We start from the raw sequence: 17,880 nt of genomic DNA, 5'->3' as shown, positions 1-17,880 counted from the left end.
CTGCAGTATTCACTGTTCCATAGCCTCTGCTGGTGATACCCAGGCAAACAGGGTCTGGAGTGGACCTCCAGCAAACTCCAACAGACCTGCAGCTGAGGGTCCTATTAGAAGGAAAAGTAACAAACAGAAAGGACATCCACACAAAAACCCCATGTGTACGTCACCATTATCAAAGACCAAAGGTAGATAAAATGACAAAGATGGGGAGAAACCAGAGCAGAAAAACTGAAAATTCTAAAAATCAGAGTACCTTTTCTCCTCCAAAGGAACACAGCTCCTCGCCAGCAATGGAATAAACCTGGATGGAGAATGACTTTGATGAGTTGACAGAAGTAGGCTTCAGACAATCGGTAATAAAAAACTTCTCTGAGTTAAAGGAGGATGTTTGAACCCATCACAAAGAAGCTAAAAACCTTGAAAAAAGATTAGATTATGGCCAACTAGAATAAACAGCATAGATAAGACCTTAAATGACTTGATGGAGCTGAAAACCATGGCATGAGAACTATGTGATGCATGCACAAGCTTCAGTAACCAATTCAATCAAGTGGAAGAAAGGGTATCAGTGATTGAAGATCAAATGAATGAAATGAAGCAAGAAGAGAAGCTTAGAGAAACAAAAGTAAAAAGAAATGAGCAAAGCCTCCAAGAAATATGGGACTATGTGAAAAGACCAAATCTACGTCTATTGGTGTACCTGAAAGTGATGGGGAGAATGGAACCAAGTTGGAAAACACTCTTCAGGATATTATCCAGGAGAACTTCCTGAACCTAGCAAGGCAGGCCAACATTCAAATTCAGGAAATACAGAGAATGCCACAAAGATACTCCTGGAGAAGAGCACCTCCAAGACACATAATTGTCAGATTCACCAAAGTTGAAATGAAGGAAAAAATGTTAAGGGCAGCCAGAGAGAATGGTCAGGTTACCCACAAAGGGAAGCCCATCAGACTAACAGTGGATCTCTTGGCAGAAACTCTACAAGCCAGAAGAGAGTGGGGGCCAATATTCGACACTCTAAAAGAAGAGAATTTGCAACTCAGAATTACATATCCAGCCAAACTAAGCTTCATAAGTGAAGGAGAAATAAAATCCTTTACAGACAAGCAAATGCTGAGAGATTTTGTCAACACCAGGCCTGCCTTTCAAGAACTCCTGAAGGAAGCACTAAACATGGAAAGGAACAACCAGTACCAGCCACTGCAAAAACATGCCAAATTGTTAAGACCATTGATGCTAGGAAGAAACTGCATCAACAAATGAGCAAAATAACCTGCTAACATCATAATGACAGGATCAAATTCACACATAACAATATTAACCTCAAATGTAAATGAGCTAAATGCTCCAATTAAAAGACACAGACTGGCAAATCGGATAAAGAGTCAAGACCCATCAGTGTGCTGTATTCAGGAGACCCATCTCACGTGCAGAGACACACATAGGCTCAAAATAAAGGGATGGAGGAAGATGTACCAAGCAAATGGAAAAAAAAAAAAAACAGCAAGGGTTGCAATCCTAGTCTCTGATAAAACAGACTTTAAACCAACAAAGATCAAAAGAGAAAAAGAAGGCCATTACATAATGGTAAAGGGATCAATTCAACAAGAAGAGCTAACTATCCTAAATATATATGCATCCAATACAGGAGCACCCAGATTCAAAAAGCAAGTCCTTAGAGACCTACAAAGAGACTTAGACTCCCACACAATAATAATGGGAGATTTTAACACCCCATTCTGTCAACGAGACAGAAAGTTAACAAGGATATCCAGGACTTGAACTCAGCTCTACACAAAGTGGACCTAATAGACATCTATAGAACTCTCCACCTCAAATCAACAGAATATACATTCTTCTCAGCACCACATTGCACTTATTGCAAAATTGACCACATGGTTGGAAGTAAAGCACTCCTCAGCAAATGCAAAGAGCAGAAATTATAACAAACTGTCTCTTAGACCACAGTGCAATCAAATTAGAACTCAGGATTAAGAAACTCAAAACCTCACAACTACATGAAAACTGAGCAACTCGCTCCTAAATGACTACTGGGTATATAAAAAAATGAAGGCAGAAATAAAGATATTCTTTAAAATCAATGAGAACAAAAACACAACATATCAGAATCTCTGGGACATATTTAAAGCAGTCTGTAGAGGGAAATTTATAGCACTAAATGCCCACAAGAGAAGGCAGGAAAGATCTAAAATCAACAACCTAACATCAAAATTAAAAGAACTAGAGAAGCAAGAGCAAACACATTCAAAAGTCAGCAGAAGGCAAGAAATAACTAAAATCAGATCAGAACTGAAGGAGATAGAGACACAAAAAACCCTTCAAAAAATCAATGAATCCAGGAGCTGGTTTTTTGGAAAGATCAACAAAATTGATAGACCCCTAGCAAGACTAATAAAGAAGAAAAGAGAGAAGAATCAAATAGACATAATAAAGAATGATAAAGGTGATATCACCACCAATCCCACAGACATACAAACCACCATCAGAGAATACTATAAACACCACTACGCAAATAAACTAGAAAATCTAGAAGAAATGGATAAATTCCTGGACACATACACCCTCCCAAAACTAAACCAGGAAGAAGTTGAATCCCTGAATAGACCAATAACAGGCTCTGCAATTGAGGCAATAATTAATAGTCTACCAACCAAAAACAGTCCAGGACCAGACAGATTCACAGCTGAATTCTACCAGAGGTACAAAGAGGAGCTTGTACCGTTCCTTCTGAAACTATTTCAATCAATAGAAAAAGAGGGAATCCTCCCTAACTCGTTTTATGAGGCCAGCATCATCCTGATACCAAAGCCTGACAGAGACACAACAAAAAAGAGAATTTTAGACCAATATCTCTGATGAACATTGATGCAAAAATCATCAATAAAATACTGGCAAACCGAATCCAATAGCACATCAAAAAGCGTATCCACCACAATCAAGTCAGCTTCATCCCTGGGATGCAAGGCTGGTTCTACATACGCAAATCAATAAACGTAATCCATCATACAAACAGAACCAAAGATAAAAACCACATGATTATCTCAATAGATGCAGAAAAGGCCTTTGACAAAATTCAACAGCCCTTCATGCTAAAAACTCTCAATAAACTAGGTATTGACGGGATATATCTCAAAATAGTAAGAGCTATTTATGGCAAACCCACAGCCAACATCATACTGAATGGGCAAAAACTGGAAGCATTCCCTTTGAAAACTGGCACAAGACAGGGATACCCTCTGTTACCACTCCTATTCAACATAGTGTTGGAAGTTCTGGCCAGGCAATCAGGCAGGAGAAAGAAATAAAGGGTATTCAATTAGGAAAAGAGGAAGTCAGATTGTCCCTGTTTGCAGATGACATGATTGTATATTTAGAAAGCCCCATCGTCTCAGCCCAAAATCTCCTTAAGCTGATAAGCAACTTCAGCAAAGTCTCAGGATACAAAATCAATATGCAAAAATCACAAGCATTCCTATACAGCAATAACAGATAAACGGAGAACCAAATCATGAGTGAACTCCCATTCACAGTTGCTTCAAAGAGAATAAAATACCTAGGAATCCAACTTACAAGGGATGTGAAGGGCCTCTTCAAGGAGTACAAACCACTGCTCAATGAAATAAAAAGAGGACAAACAAATGGAAGAACATTCCATGCTCATGGATAGGAAGCATTCAGAAGAGTTACTGGGAGAAACACCTGTGGTGAGAGGAAGTAGGAGTGACTAGGGAGGGCCTTAAGACCTCAGTGCTAATCTGAAATACATGAAAGGAGAGTGGGAAGGAAAGAGGATCAGTAGAAAAAGCTCAGAACTTTAGTGCAGTTCTTAGAAAACCTTGGTCAAGACAAAGTGGATTCCCCTACTGTATTAGTCCATTCTTACACTGCTATAAAGAACTACCTGAGACTGGGTAATTTATCAAGAAAAAGAAAAGAGATTTAATTGACTCACAGTTCCAGCCATGTGAGATTTAATTGACTCACATGGCTGGGGAGGCCTCAAAAAACTTACAATCATAGCAGAAGGCCAAAAAGGGGGCAAGCACATCTTCACATGGCAGCAGGAGACAGAGAGAGAGAAGGGGGAATTGCTACATATTTTCAAACAACCAGATATCATAAGAACTCACTCACTATCATGAAAACAGCAAGGGGGCATTCCACCCTCATGGTTTAATCACCTCTCACCAGGCCACTCCTCTAACACGTGGGGATTACAATTCAACATAAGCTTTGGGTGGGGACACAGAGCTAAACACAGTATATTACCTACCCGAAACTGTTTAATAGTGGAGTCCCATGTTGGGCAGAAGCAACCCAGATCTGTTACCTCTCCTGTGCTCAGTAATGGGCTAGAAGCAGCCTGGGGAGGGCATGGTCTCAATATCACCACTGTGGTGGATCCTGAAGCTGTAGCATTTAGAGGCTGTCAGCCAACTATGCTCCTTGCAGAAGGTTCTTTTAAAGGATAATCTGATGAGCCACTCCACGGTGGCCACAGAAATGTATTTAAAGTATACTTTCTTCCAGAGTCTCTCCCTCTACCCTCAAAATAAAAGAAAAACTACAAAATCTTTTCTATAAAATAGCAGGTGGTAGATTGTTTATTTCTAGAGACAATATTAAGCTTTCCCTTAAGTAGAATTATAGAATTCAGAATCTAGTACAGTGCCTGGCACATAATAGGCACATATGACTATTTGTTAACTAAATTGTGCCTTTTGATTCATTTCCTCTCCTCACGTCTAATAATATGATACTCTTTATTAAGGCCAGATACTTTAGATTTGACATTTCTAATCCTTACAATAACTCTACACTGCACACATTGTTAGACATTTTTACAAGTAGATACAAGAGGCTCAGAGAGGTTAAGTAACTTGCCCAAGGTCACACAACTATAATTGGTGGTTCTAGGATTCGAATCCAGGGCTGGTCTAAAGCCTGGCACAGGCTCCCTTTCCTCTTTGTCCTTGGTAGCCTAAGGCAAACTAATTAATGCATGTGAGAGGTGGCAATCACATAATGTGAAGCTGAAATAGATCTCATACATTATCTAAACCAGTATTCCTCAGCCCTGGCTGAACATTAGAACCATTTGGAGAACTTTTAAAATATTCGGATGATCAGGCCCCATCCCAGACCAATTAAATCACTATTTGGAGAGGGAGACCCAGGCATCTCTATTTTTTTGTTCTAAAGCATTTTTAACATGGGAACTTCTAATCTTCCCAAGATTAGGCACCACTGGTCTTGTCCAAGCCCTTCTCATATTACAGATTGGGTAACTGAGTCCCAGAAAATGAAGTTATCACATCTGACAACCAAACGTGCTGGAACCAGAGCTCACAGGAAGATTTCTTAGTCCCATGTTGCCCTCTAGGAGTTTACCTGAAATTGTTTGTTGAAGCCAATGACACTGCCATGGTGAAGGACTCTATTCACAAGGCAGTCCCTGTGTGCCCTCTGGTGGGTTAAAAGGGTAAGAAGTCATTTCCTGGGGCAGTACTTTAAAGGGTGGGCGCACGCTCTGCAGAAGTTTGTATTGCCTAATCAAAATGCTTCATGTGGATTTATACAAGCTGGCTGGTTAGGTAGTAGGGATTTATATCACCATTCTACTTTGAAGGAAGAAAACAACAAGATAAACACAAAAACAAAAGCCACCACCCTGAATTGGTTCAGTGCCTTGTCTCCAAAGACTTGCTATATAATGCCATCTTTAAATCACATAAGGCACTCCTTCACATTAGAGCTCTAGGAGAAATTTTTAAAATCTTAATCTTTTAGCAAGGGCATAGACTCTTTTGGTTCATCTCACAGGTTTTGCAAACAAACCTGAGGACAAATTCTAGCTCCTACAATTTAATAATCTCAAAAACTTCAGTGAGTCATGCGGTATCTTTAATCCCCAGCTTTACCATCTGAAATGGTAATTATAACCTAATTTATACAGTTCTTGTGGAGATTAAATGTATATATTCAGGACATGGCACTGGCCCTGGAACTTATTAAGTCCCCTCCACCCTCATGCCTCACAAAATGGTTATCCTATTATTGGAATAGACCATTGTTGGGTGCATTTCTACCATGTCTGGACAAAACTCTCAAATAGGAAAAGAATACTTTCAGTGCAATGTGATGTAACCTGCATACTGACATCCCTCCTGTGGCCTGCTTTCCTTGTCCCCAGAGAGCACTTGCCACTCTCCCGCCACCCTTTGTTACAGACTTCCACAGACCTTCCCGTGGTAAGCAGAATTTGAACTCTGATCTATCCCTCATCAAAATACCTTTTGCATGTAGCTGTATTCTTATTGCTGTGAGCATTCCAACATGAAAAGGGTGAGAAGATGAGGAAAAGCCACAAAAGGAGACAGCATGAGTGATCAATGCAGTAGGAGAGAAACCAGGAGAGTGTTATTCTACAGGCCAAATAAAGAGTGTCTCAGAGGGAGGAAATGATTGCCGGGTCAAGCAAGACAAGGACCAAGAGGTGACCATTGGATTTAGCAAAGTGGAGGTTATTGGCGGTGTTGACTAAGGCAATGTTGCTGTAGTGGTTGTGGTGAAATTCTGATTGGAGTACAGAATTGGATACATCGAGCTCAGACTCTTCTTTTGCGATGTTTTTCCTGTAAAGAAGTGCAAAGCAATGGGGTGGAAGCTAGAGAAAATGTCCCTTTAAGATGAAAGACATAACAGCATATTTGTAATGCCAATGAGAATGATCCAGTAGTGAGAGGGAAAACTGAAGATGCAGAAAGGAGAAGGGAGAACGGCTAGAGTAGCATACTTCATAGGTAAGAGGGAATGAGATTTAGTACAGAGGTGGAGAGCCTTATAGGAACACAGACATGCTGCACTCATAATAAAGGGAAGGGCAGGCAGAGTCTGTGGGTACAGATGCCGTTAGGTGAAGGCAGAGATAATGAGAGGCTTGCAAAAGTTCTCTTCTGATAGCTTCTGTTTTATCAGTAAATAAGAAGCAAGGTCATCACTGGGAGAAGCCGTTATTAAGTGAAATAAAGTCCCATCAAGAGAGCAAGTGATCAGTTCAGTTTCTAAAATAGAACCCAAAGATTAATGGTGATGTGCTCTAGTGGGTAAGAGGTTTTGCTGAAAATACTTAAATTTGAGGTTCACATGTAATATCAATGTAAAATTCAAATAACAATAAACACATGATGTTCTGAACTTTATTTTCTACTAACTATTTAAACCACTCTACAAAATGCTCTACAACATTAACAAAACCTCAGGAAAATTTGGGGTGGGAATTAGACTCTGTTTATCTATCATTAAAATATCATGCAAACACTTATTTAAGTGTTTAAGATATTTAACTCTGTGGAATTCTTTATAGATGATGGTATATTTAAATTCCATATACGACAATGAAAATTTACCCCAAGCATATAACTCTTTAAAACAAAATAACACACATTTTAAGAAACTGTTTCAGATTAAGTTGTTTTGCTTCTTTTCCCAGACATGAAAACTAAGCTCAATCTTTTTCCCCAGTCACAGCCTTGGGCTTACGGCAGATTTGCACAAAGTATACCAATTTCTTCTTGGATTCTTCATCTACTGATGCCAGTGGTTCATGCCATTACAGGTAGAACAGATGATTGGCTAATTCCAGACTGGGTTCTTTATGAATGCTTTGTGCCACCAGAAATGTCAGCTTGTGAGCATACTGACATGGTGCTGGGACACTGACTATGCCCTGAGGAGAAAAAAGTATTGATAATAATTAAGAGATTACCTTGTTCTTCAAGGTGATTTTTTTCTGATTTTGTCTACTGGTTACACAAATAATAGAATGGGTTTCTGGGTAAACAATAGCTAACCTCAACCAACAAAAGGTAACCTAACTTACTGGGAACTTAAGCTCACTGGGAAGGATGGAGTGAAAAGTCACCCTGGCTTCATGGTGCTGGGAGTAGGGAGCCATCACACTTCAGACTAGTCTTTGTCCTATGATCTCATGTTTGGAACTCCTTGGAGGAGCTCCGTGCAAACCCTGGCCTTGGCCTTTGGGAACAGTTCTTGGCCTAATGCACAGGAACAAAGGGCAGACCCATGCCTGTTAACACTTCCTCACCAGGCACATCTGAGTTGGCTTCAACTTCTTCATCTGTAACATGTGAATAACAATACCCTGATTTCCTCCCAGGTTTGCATAAGATAATGTATATAACAAAGTCCTCTAGAAACTATAACTATTAATGTATTACAATAGTTATTGTTTTGTTTCTATGATAGACTGGTTTCCTCCCACTGTGAACTCAGGAAGTGATTCATTCATTCATTCATTCCTTCTTTGGGAAATATCAGGTATTGTGCTACATCTAGGGATACAAAGATGAAGTGTATGACAATTCCTAGGTGGGACTACTGAGTATCATATTTACATTAAGTAAACAGCTTTCACTCACCGGCCAGTTGTAGTACAGGTGGCACAGTTTGAATGTAAGTCTCTGCATATGGTCGGGCTTCAAGCCATTATCATCATAGATGACATTATAGTAGGTAGGACTAACAGTTCCCCGACAGGCCACCTGGCTGATCAGGTAAAAGTCATACCTGAGGGGGAAAATGAAGTGAATGTGGGAAAGAAGGCAAACAGAATAAGGTCAAACATCAACTGGACATAATGAATGTTTTGTTAAAAATTGATTTTCCAATGGCACTTGCCATTCGTTACGTGTTGCTTCTGAATCCACAACGGTGCCAAGTGGGGGATTCTGTACAGTGCGGTTCATTTCGGTAAAGAATCGTGGCATGCACTTCTTCCTGACCACAATCACCGACAGTCTTGAGCTAAAAATTAGAGAGGCAAAATATGAAAAGAACTCAATCCAATCTATACAGCTTTCTATTTTTGTGTAATTTAAAAAATGAAATAAATAAAAATTCCATTTGAAAAACACTGCAAAACAAAGAAAATAAAAATTACCCACAATCCCTCCTTCCCTAGAGATACATACAATTTTTTAAATTAAGGATTGTCCATATTTGCTGCAAAAGGATGCTATCCCAAGTCATTTGCCTAGTTTATACCACTCAAAGGGGACAGGAAGGAATGCTGAACTTCAACTGGCACTTTTGCCAAAGATTTTCCAGAATTATCCATGGAGACAAGATATGTGTGTGTGAGAGTGTGTGTGTGTGTGTGTGTGTGTGAGATTAGTGACTCAACCTATTTTCCTCTTCACTCTTCCTCTCAATTTTATTTCCAAGTGGCAAAGGAAGAACCACAAGTTCTTCCTATTCCTCTAGTCATCCCTTCTGTATTACACAAAACTCATGCCTGGGTGGATGGATGGATGGACCAAATATAGGTTCTGGCCAAATGCTGAATGGTGAAGTGTTAATGTATTTGGTAAAGCCAAGGCGAAATCCTAATATTTGCCATTACAAAAGGCATCCTTACATCCTCTGGGATGTAAGGATCACTGTGGAGTTTCATTTTAAGCATTACAATTATTTTTAAAATTTATTACAAATGTTTTCAATACTGACACTATCAAAAGTTGATGTTACAGTGCAAGAAAAGTAACTCCTTAGCACTGTCAGCTGCTAAATTTACTCCTGCATCCCTCAGTTGCATACCTGTGATTCTTAATAAACACATGCACCTGAGATCAGTGGACAGCGAGGTATTTTGACCCTAACAGTTGGGATGAAGCTACCGGTGATACTGCCCCGAAGCTTTCAGGCTTCCCCTCCACTCTAACAATAACTGACTGAGCTCCTTTGTGACTTGTGGCTGTGACTGTTTGGTTGATGGTGATGATGATGATGTAACCCTACAGATAGAACTATGTGTCCTGCTTGGAATAAGATGCTTTTCAAATATTTTAAGAAGCTGACTTAAGATTATTGTCCTCTCCTATTTTCCAACATTTTCTTGCACTTGCCATTTCACATAATCACTGCAGAAAATTTTGTACTGAGACACAGAATCTAGAAATGTAACAGTGGAGCAAGATGCCTGGTGTTCAGGATGGTCTGATTTCCATCTGCAGCTCAGCCTTCATGGCACTCAAACTCCTTTGAGAACCTTCCACAGACCTTAAGTGCACATCAGTGCCTGCAATTCAGAGGCTTTGGTTCTGTGTGTATTAGGGCCTTGAATTTGAAAGCACAGCTTGTTTTCTTCCATGTGATATTAATATGTATGAAGCATTTTCACTGCCAGCAGGCCTGCAGGCTTCATGCTGAATCTGTGTCAGCTGCTCTGAGGATACCTTTCTTTGTCTAGGTTCCCCCTCCCAGGGCCCCCAAAGCTTACATCACCCAAGCTATTGATGTTAGATCATCCCAACTACCCTCCAATCTGAAGGAAATGATAGAGCTCTACTGGCATAATACAGAAACACAGCAAAACTTAATTGCATAAAAAACAAAACTTATGCTTGAATATCTTGTGTGTAATAGCTACAGCTGAATATGCTATAATTGGGAGTATGGAGGAAAGAACAATAAGTGAATACCTGGTATTTGAGCTGGATTCTGCTACACTGCTCAGCAGCTGAGGGACTTCGTATTCAACAAGTGTTTTCAGCTGACCATCCCCTACACCAGCACGGTACACAATTATCCGTGCTGGCAAATCATGATTGTACTTGTACCATTTGTTGAGTGCTCCTGCAGAATTTGGTGTCAGTAAGAAAAGAATTACATTTCTAATGCCAACAAAAAATAACATTCCCATATACTGCAGTGTTTAAATGGGTTTGCTATTTCAGACCACTGTAAAATAGGGCAATACATAATTTGGGTTATATTTGCAATAATATAACAATGGATAACTTTAGGGAGCATTCCTCTGTCTCTGCTATTCAAGAAATCATAATGGTTTCTATGGCATGATATATTCTTAAACTTAGCCTATCTCTTCAATAAAATTTTAATATTTAAGCAATAAATTAAAATTTAATTAATGCAATAAACAAATGCCTAAAATCAAATTAACATTAGTGTCTTCAAGTCTTTAAATCCTCTCATTAGATATAAACTAGATAATTTTATGTCATTTTCTTTCCTAATGAGAATAAATATGAAAATCTAAGGAAATGGTTTTGCTGTTCCTCTGAAAACATATCTTCACACTGACTCACCCAATTGATTCCAATTCTCACTGAGGAAATGAACTCTGAAAACATTTCTGCTCACTGTAACTATGAATTTCCTAAAGAACAGAGACCACAGAGTAACTGCTACCCAACAGAAACCTTTAATAACTGCTAAAAGAAATTACCTGCTAAAAAATATTACCAGGTTTTGATGTGAGGGGAATATAATAGAATGCAATAATTATTTTCATGTATATATCGCATAGTTATTTTAAGAGTTTATTGTTTAGGAAATTCATTTTAGTTTGATAGAAGATAACCATATATGTAAGTCCATTACCAACATGCATAAGCAAATTCACTTTTTAAGAAAAAATATTTACAATACCCCCAAATTTACAGATGGGAAAATGCAGATCAGGAGAGGGAAGGGTTTGCACAAGTCACACTGCCAGGAAATAGCAAAGCCAGACCTAGGCCAGGACTGGTAAAGAAACAGAAACCCTAGATTTGTCTGTGCATTGCATCCTGCTATGGATAGGGCACCTTTCCTCATCTGCTGTCTTTCCCTTCTTCTCCTGCTTAGCCACTTTATCTGTTAGCACCCCTATCCTAGCCCTACAGACTTCCCTCCTAGGTCTAGACTTAACATTGTTCTGTCATAACTCGAGTTCCTCCAGGGTTGGTTTCTTTTGCTTGTCAGGGAAACCAGCAGCCACAAATTTTCCTTCCTCCTGGCTTCATGTTATCACACATAGACAAATGTAAATGTAAATGCTACAGAGTCTGATTGTTGGCCTAAATCAGCATGCAGCTTCAGAGATCTTCAACTGGGTGACAGCTGACACAGACAAGTGTGGAGAGTTTGCTTTGACCTATGTGGTCTTCTATAAGCATGTGGATTTGAGGTTTGAAGGAACAGTCCTTGGAGCCCACCCACATTGCTATATTTTTAGTACCAGTCATGAAAACTTTCAAGCAATCTGCAACATCAGTCATTGTTCTCTGAAGGATACAGCGGGAAAACCACCTAGAGTTAAAAAAAAAAAAAAGTAAATTTCAACTTCAAATTTTCTACCATAAAAATTCATTAATATTAAACTAAGAAGTAGACATTATGAGTAAAAATCAGTGTTCACAATTTTGCATGTGTTATGTGTTCACAATTATATCAAAAAGTCCCTTTCCCCAAAAAGAATTTATTGAGAAATTTATTGAGAAGATAAGCTAAAGCATAGTGTTGGCATCAGCCATATCTAGCTTCAAATCCTAGTCAGTATATTCACCAGCTGTGTAACTTTGCTATGTGAACCTAAGTCTCAGTTTCCTCATACATACCAAGGAGATTTATAAGATAAGTACATTAGTTACTACCTCATAGGGTTGTGGTAAAAATTAAATCAGATAATATATGTAAAATACTTAGCACAGTACTTTGCATATAGTAAAGAGTAATAAATAGAGGCCACTATTATTATTATAAATTAATGTACTAATTTAGCAATAGAGCTTCTACTGTCAAAATATTCAAAGATTTCTGAAGCATAAACTTTCATTTCTATAGGTGATCCTTTTGGATTAGAAATCTTAACATTATTAACTTGTGTAGATTTCAGAAACAAGTTCTCTTACTACCACCATTAGTTAAAGCACTTGGAAATGAAGATCATGACTTCATGTTAGGTATGTTCCAGCATTATTATACCTCTCTAAATATATGCAACAACAGTAAAACAGCTATGTGTGGTGGCATAAAACTGTAAGATGTTTTATGTAAGCCTCATGGTAATTATGAAGCAAAAACCCACAGTAGATATTCAAAACAAAAAGAAAAGAGAAAGGAATAAAGCATATTATTGCAGAAAATCATCAAGTCACAAAGGGAGACAGTGAGAGAGGAATAAAGAAACAAATAATCTACAAAAAAATCCAAAAAACAATGAACAAAATCACGATCGTGAGTCATTACTTATCAATATTTTAAGTGTAAATGGATTAAATTCTCCAATCAAATGACACAGTGTGGCTAAATGGATAAAAAAGAAGACCTAACTAAATGCCACCTACAAAGAGATTCGCTTCAGCTATAAGGACACACATAGATTGAAAGTAAAAGAATGGAAAAAATATTCCATGCAAATGGAAACCAGTAGAAAGCAGGGGTAGCTAAACTTAGGCAAAATAGACTTTTGTCAAAAAAAAAAAAAAAAACTCACAAAAATCAAAGTCATTGGATAATGATAAAGGAATCAATTCATTATGAGAATACATCAATTTTAAGTATGTATGCACCTAATAGTTGAGCATCTACATAAATCAAATATTAACATCTGAAGAGAGAAACAGCAATACAGTAATAGTAGGAAACTTCAATACTCCACTTTTAAAAATAGATAGGTCATCCTGGCAGAAAATTAATAAGGAAACATTGGACGTGAATTGTACTTTAAACCAAATGAATCTAATGGAAATGGACATATAAAATGTTTCAACCAACAGCAGCAGAATACATATTCTGCTCAAGCACACATAGAATATTCTCCAAGACAAATCATAGCCAGTATTAACTTTAAGAAAACGGAAATTGTATCAATCTGTTAGTTTTGTATTGCTATAAAGAAACACTTGAGACTGGGCAATTTATATAAAAAAAGAGGTTTATTTGGTGCATGGTCCTACAAGCTGTACATAAAGCATAGTGCCAGCATCTGCCTCTGGCAAGGGCCTCAGGAAGCTTATAATCATCATGAAAGGCAAAGGGGAGCCAGGGTGTCACATGGTGAAAGAGGGAGCAAAAGAGAGAGATCAAGAGACATGCCAGCCTCTTTTAAACCATCAGCTGTTGCATGAACTAACAGAACAAGAACTCACTCATTACCATGAGGAGGGCAATCTACCCCCATGACCAAAACACCTCCCATCAGGCCCTACCTTCAACACTGGGGATCACATTTTTTGGAGAGGACAAACTATGTCAATCAAGCTTACTATTGTCTGACCATCATAGTATGACACTAGAATCAATAATAGGAAAATTGCAAAATCCAAATATAGAAACACAGCATACTAAAACTTATGGGATGCAGCAAAAGTAGTTTAAGATGGAAGTTTATGGCAATAAATGCCTACAGGAAGAAAAAGGAAAGCCCTGATGAACATAAATGTAAAAATCCTCAACAAAATACTGAAAACCAAATTCAACAGTACATTAAAAGGTTCACAAATCATGAGAAAATGGGATTTATACCTGGGAGATGTAAGAATGAATGGTTCAACATATGCAAATCAATAGCTAGATGCATCACACTTCCTGATTTCAAATTATATTACAAAGTCATAATAATCAAAACAGCCTGGTACTGCCATAAAAACAGACACATAGGCAAATGGAACAGGATAAAAAGCCCAGAAATAAATCCACATATATACAGTCAACTAATCTTTGACAAAAACACCAAGAATACACAATGGGATAAAGAAAGTCTCTTCAATAAATGGTGTTGAAATAACTAGATATCCACATGTAACAAACATGAAATTGGACCCTTATACCATACATAAATATTAACTTTAAATGGATTAAATACTTAAACAAAAGATCTGACACTGCAAAACTTCTAGAAGAAAACCTAAAGCTCCATGACATTGATCTTGGCAATGATTTTCTGAATATGACACCAAAAATATGAGAAAATAATAAAAGTTTCTGCATAGCAAAGGAAACAATTAACAAAATGAAAAGCAACTTACATAACGGGAGAAAATATTTGCAAATCATATATCTGATAAGGGGATAATATCCAAAATATATGAAGAACCTATACAATTCAATAGAAAAAATAATAATCCAATTAAATAGACATTTTTCCAAAGATGACATATAAGTGGCCAACAGATATGTGAAAAGGTGCTCAACATCACTAATCATCAAGGAAATGCAAATCAAAACCACAATGAGATATCACCTCACACCTTTAGGATGGCTATGACTGAAAAGTCAGAAGATAGGTATTAGAGAGAATGTGGAAAAATGGTAACCTTTATACATTGTTGGTGGGAATGTAAATTAGCATAGCCATTATGGAAACCAGCAAAGAAGTTCCTCAAAAAATTTCAAGTAGAAATCCCACTCTGGCTATATATCCAAAGGAAAATAAATCAGTATGTCAGATATCTACATTTCCATGTTCAATAGCCAAGATACAGAATCAGCCTGTGACCACTGATGGATGATTGGATAAAGAAATTGTGAGATACACACACACATACACACATGCATATGCACACACAATAGAATATTATTCAGCCTTAAAGAAGAAGAAAATCCTGCCATTTGCAACAACATGAATGAACCTAGAGAACATTATATTAAGTAAAATAAGCCAGACACAAAAAGAAAAATACTGTATGATCACTTATATATGGAATCTAAAAATGTCAAACTCATAGAAATAGGGAGTAGAAGATAGTTATCAGGAGCAGAGGGTGGGAATATTTGATGTTGTTCAAAGGGTACAAACTTTCAGTTATAAGGTGAATATGTTTTGGACACTTAATGTATAGCATGTTGAGTATAGTTAATTATCATGTACTATTGTATAGTTGAAATTTGCTAAGATAGTAGATCTTAAGTAGTCTCACCACACACACACACACAAATGGTAACTATGTGAGGTAATGGGTATGTTAATTACCTTGACCATGGTAATTATTTCACGATGTATACATATATCAAAACATCACACTGTACATTCAAAATATATACAACTTATGCATCAATTATCAAAAAGGCTGATAAAAATTATAATAAATTTCCTGATAAATTGTGGCCATTTGAGGAAAAAAACTAATGCAGATTCCTACCTCACTCCCTATATCAAAATAAATTTTAGATATACAAAGAAAAAAATGAAAGTCCTTTATCAACTTGATTAATGATGTGGCATATATAAGAAGCATCTCATACAACCTGGAATGAGGTTGTAGGCATGCAAGTATGGTGGTATTATGGTGTTCCTTTTTCTGTTTCCCACAATCCAAAATACATACCTGACCATGAATTTAATGGAGTACATAAAATAGCTTAAGCCAGGAAGAAAACATTTTGCAAGGGGGACTATAAAACACATTGTTCAATTACAAAGGTTGAAACAATTCTAAGAACCATAATTTAATGAGTACTGTTAGCCAATGTTTAAGGCATTATCCCTGATTTTGCCTGTGTTTAAAAGCTGTGTGAACAACAGCCACATCAAATGTCTGTGAATATTAATAATCATAACAAGAAGTATGTATTGAGTATTCACCATGGGTGGAGATGTTCAATGCACCTTATCTTAGATAATTCCCATAAATGCCTTCTGAAATAGGCATCATTATTATTTCTATTTCACAGATTACCATAGTGAGGCACAGCAAAGTTACATAACTAGACCTCAGTCACAGAATAAGTAAGTGGCTGACCAGGGTACAAATCCAGGCAATCTGATTTCAAAGCTCCACTGCTCGACATGACATATGTAAAGTACCTAGTACAGTTCCCAGTATGGTGCAGACACTCAGAAAATAAATAAATGCACAAGAATTTGTACACATCTGTCATTTGGGGAAGATGAGCAATAGCTCACCCTAAAGAATATATAAAATGTTTTTTAATGAGGCTACCTAGTACCCCAATATTATCAATCACATTTTTATATGTAAGTGTAATTTATGAACATAAGTGTTGGTATTTAAAATGAGTGAATAATACAAAATATTCCTTGCTGTTACATTCTTTAGTGAAACCACAATTCATAGTCTAACTAAATGAAGAGTGTGTTCAGGTAGTTTTAGCAGTACCTGGTGATTCTGGGGTTAACACTGGCCACGCATCCAACCACCATCACGTCCTTGCTGAGTGCATCTTTACAGACATCAATACCGACCACCATCAGGGACTTCAACTATAAAATTAAATTTATCATGATTTAATAGGATGAGGTGTCATCTCCCCTACCAATAGTTTAATAGGAAATTTTTTAAAAACAGACTCCAGTTCCTCAATTCTTAAAGTTAAGCTATGTGTAAGGGAGATTGAGATCCGTGAGCCAGATTATTAAACCAGAAATGAGAGAGACTTAAAGATGGCAGGAAGAATATGGTGCACACTTATCTTAAGAGACACACTTCGTCCAAGATAGCCATCATCCTTTGTGGGGGTGGGGAAGGGGCACCAGTGGCTAAAGCGATTCTGGGAGTGTGGTCAGTGCATTTATCGCTTGCCTCTGGTCTGGAGGAATCTGAAGAGGAATCCCATTCTTCATTCTTCAGATCTCTAAGGGATCCTCACTTGGCTATGCACCTTTGTGGGGAGTGGGAGAGAGGGAGGCTGAGGGTAACTGTGTTCATCCTGGCTATGGACATGTAAGGAAATGGGCAACACTCCCCCGCTTCTCATTCTCCTCACTTACTCCTGTGGTGGCTACAGTTCAGGGAAGAGAAGAGGATTTTCTTAGTACCTTCCACAGTTTGGAGGTTCAGATCATAGGCTATGCCAGCTCTGGGGAGGCCCCATCCAGGGTACAAGGCTATTCTCAGAGTTAGCACCCTGCTGAAAGCAGGTAAATGTGGAGCCAATGGAACACAGATTTTAAAATAGCAGCCAAGAGGTCCCTATGCTGAGTTAGCAGCTTAACTGAAGCTCCCTGAGAAGCATGGAGCCTCTTTTGGAGATTCACAATGGCTTGTGGAATGCCAGAACCCAGGGCAGGGGCTCAAGAAACAAGCAAACCAA

The 17,880-nt window shown here is 37.9% G+C and overlaps 1 protein-coding gene across 2 annotated transcripts in view; it reads right to left on the bottom strand.

Annotated features, from left to right (window-relative positions):
* Window positions 1-7,206: 7,206 nt before the first annotated feature.
* PIWIL4 (piwi like RNA-mediated gene silencing 4) overlaps window positions 7,207-17,880 on the bottom strand; it is a 48,373-nt gene continuing 37,699 nt past the window's right edge. For both annotated transcript variants that reach the window (XM_050758895.1, XM_050758896.1), the window contains 6 exons: window positions 16,947-17,050; window positions 12,065-12,135; window positions 10,524-10,677; window positions 8,722-8,847; window positions 8,463-8,610; window positions 7,207-7,750 (listed from right to left, as the gene is read on the bottom strand). In XM_050758895.1, the coding sequence (XP_050614852.1) occupies window positions 7,634-7,750; window positions 8,463-8,610; window positions 8,722-8,847; window positions 10,524-10,677; window positions 12,065-12,135; window positions 16,947-17,050 (720 nt within the window). In that variant the 3' untranslated portion in view covers window positions 7,207-7,633. The remainder of the gene's footprint in view (window positions 7,751-8,462; window positions 8,611-8,721; window positions 8,848-10,523; window positions 10,678-12,064; window positions 12,136-16,946; window positions 17,051-17,880) is intronic.

This window comes from Macaca thibetana, chromosome 14, assembly GCF_024542745.1.
Source record: "Macaca thibetana thibetana isolate TM-01 chromosome 14, ASM2454274v1, whole genome shotgun sequence".
Lineage (NCBI taxonomy): Eukaryota > Metazoa > Chordata > Mammalia > Primates > Cercopithecidae > Macaca > Macaca thibetana.
This window is presented reverse-complemented; position numbering and strand designations above follow the sequence as displayed.